This window comes from Rutidosis leptorrhynchoides, chromosome 6, assembly GCF_046630445.1.
Source record: "Rutidosis leptorrhynchoides isolate AG116_Rl617_1_P2 chromosome 6, CSIRO_AGI_Rlap_v1, whole genome shotgun sequence".
Lineage (NCBI taxonomy): Eukaryota > Viridiplantae > Streptophyta > Magnoliopsida > Asterales > Asteraceae > Rutidosis > Rutidosis leptorrhynchoides.
Window position 1 is genome coordinate 114,577,299 of NC_092338.1, and position 1,123 is coordinate 114,578,421.

The window sequence follows — 1,123 nt, forward strand, 5'->3', positions numbered from 1 at the left end:
TATCCAGGAGGATATCCAACAATTTCAAAACATCTATCAATGGTATGACCAAGTTTATTGCATTTTTTACATTTTAGATTTTGATTTGGTCCTCTTCCAATATTATATCTTGAACTGCTATTATTAGAATTCATATCTTTATTAGAAGTTTGAGCAATAAAAGCAGATGTTTGAGGTTCAGCAATCACATTTTCTTTTAGATTTATATTTCTAATTTCTATGTGATTCTTCCCTAGACAAAATAGCATAAGCACTTTTCGCATCAGGCAAGGGGTCTCTCAACAAAATATTACTTCTAACAGACATATAGCAATCATTTAAACCCATTAAAAATTGCATCAGTTTTTGTACCTTATTTTGTTCTTTAACAAATTCACCAGCAGGACAATTACAAACATTACCACAAGTACAAGCAGGACCAGTTATCATACAATCATATTGTTTCCATAAACTATTCAAACTGTGATAATAATCAGATAAACTGTTTTCATTTTGTTTGATAGAATTTATCTTATGATGCAGATTATAAATGATTGAACCATCTATCTTGTTGTAAGTTTCTTTTAATTCATTCCATACATGAGTAGCATTAGTAGAAAAAATTTGACCAGAATAAAGCTCATCAGAAATTGATCCAAGTATCCATGAAAGAACAGCACTATTACACCTATCCCATTGATTTTGAAGAGTAGCATCAGTAGCATGCCTTTGAAAAGTTCCATTGATAAAACCAAGTTTATTTTTAGTACCCAAAGCTAGTAACATAGATCTACTCCAGATATTATAATTTTCTATTCCTTTGAGTTTAATAGAAATAAAAGGTGTACCAGTAGTTGTATCACTTTCATGTAGATACAAAGGATCACTAAAATCAAGTTTATTAATCAAAGTAATAGCACCTTGTTCAGCCATATCAACAACTAAGAAAGAAACAAATAAAGAACAAAAATAACATATAAGCAATAACAGATATCAAGATATAATAATATCAGATAAACAGAAAAAGCAAATAAGATCCTAGGCCAAGAATCTTAAACCGTGCTTGATCAGGTATTCATGAGTTTCAAGAACTCAGATCAAGAGTTGGCCACGGTGATTCAGTCAAAAAATAGGGAAAATAAAA

The 1,123-nt window shown here is 30.1% G+C and overlaps 1 protein-coding gene across 1 annotated transcript; it reads right to left on the reverse strand.

The window, feature by feature from the left end:
• Positions 1–210: 210 nt before the first annotated feature.
• Positions 211–912, reverse strand: LOC139853993 (uncharacterized). Its single transcript, XM_071843327.1, has one exon. The coding sequence runs from the start codon at positions 910–912 to the stop codon at positions 211–213; it is 702 nt and encodes a 233-aa protein (XP_071699428.1).
• Positions 913–1,123: the final 211 nt, after the last annotated feature.

Bases quoted from the DNA above. Each gene is read 5' to 3' on its own strand.
- LOC139853993 (XM_071843327.1), bottom strand. From the start codon at position 912: ATGGCTGAACAAGGTGCTATTACTTTGATTAATAAACTTGATTTTAGT.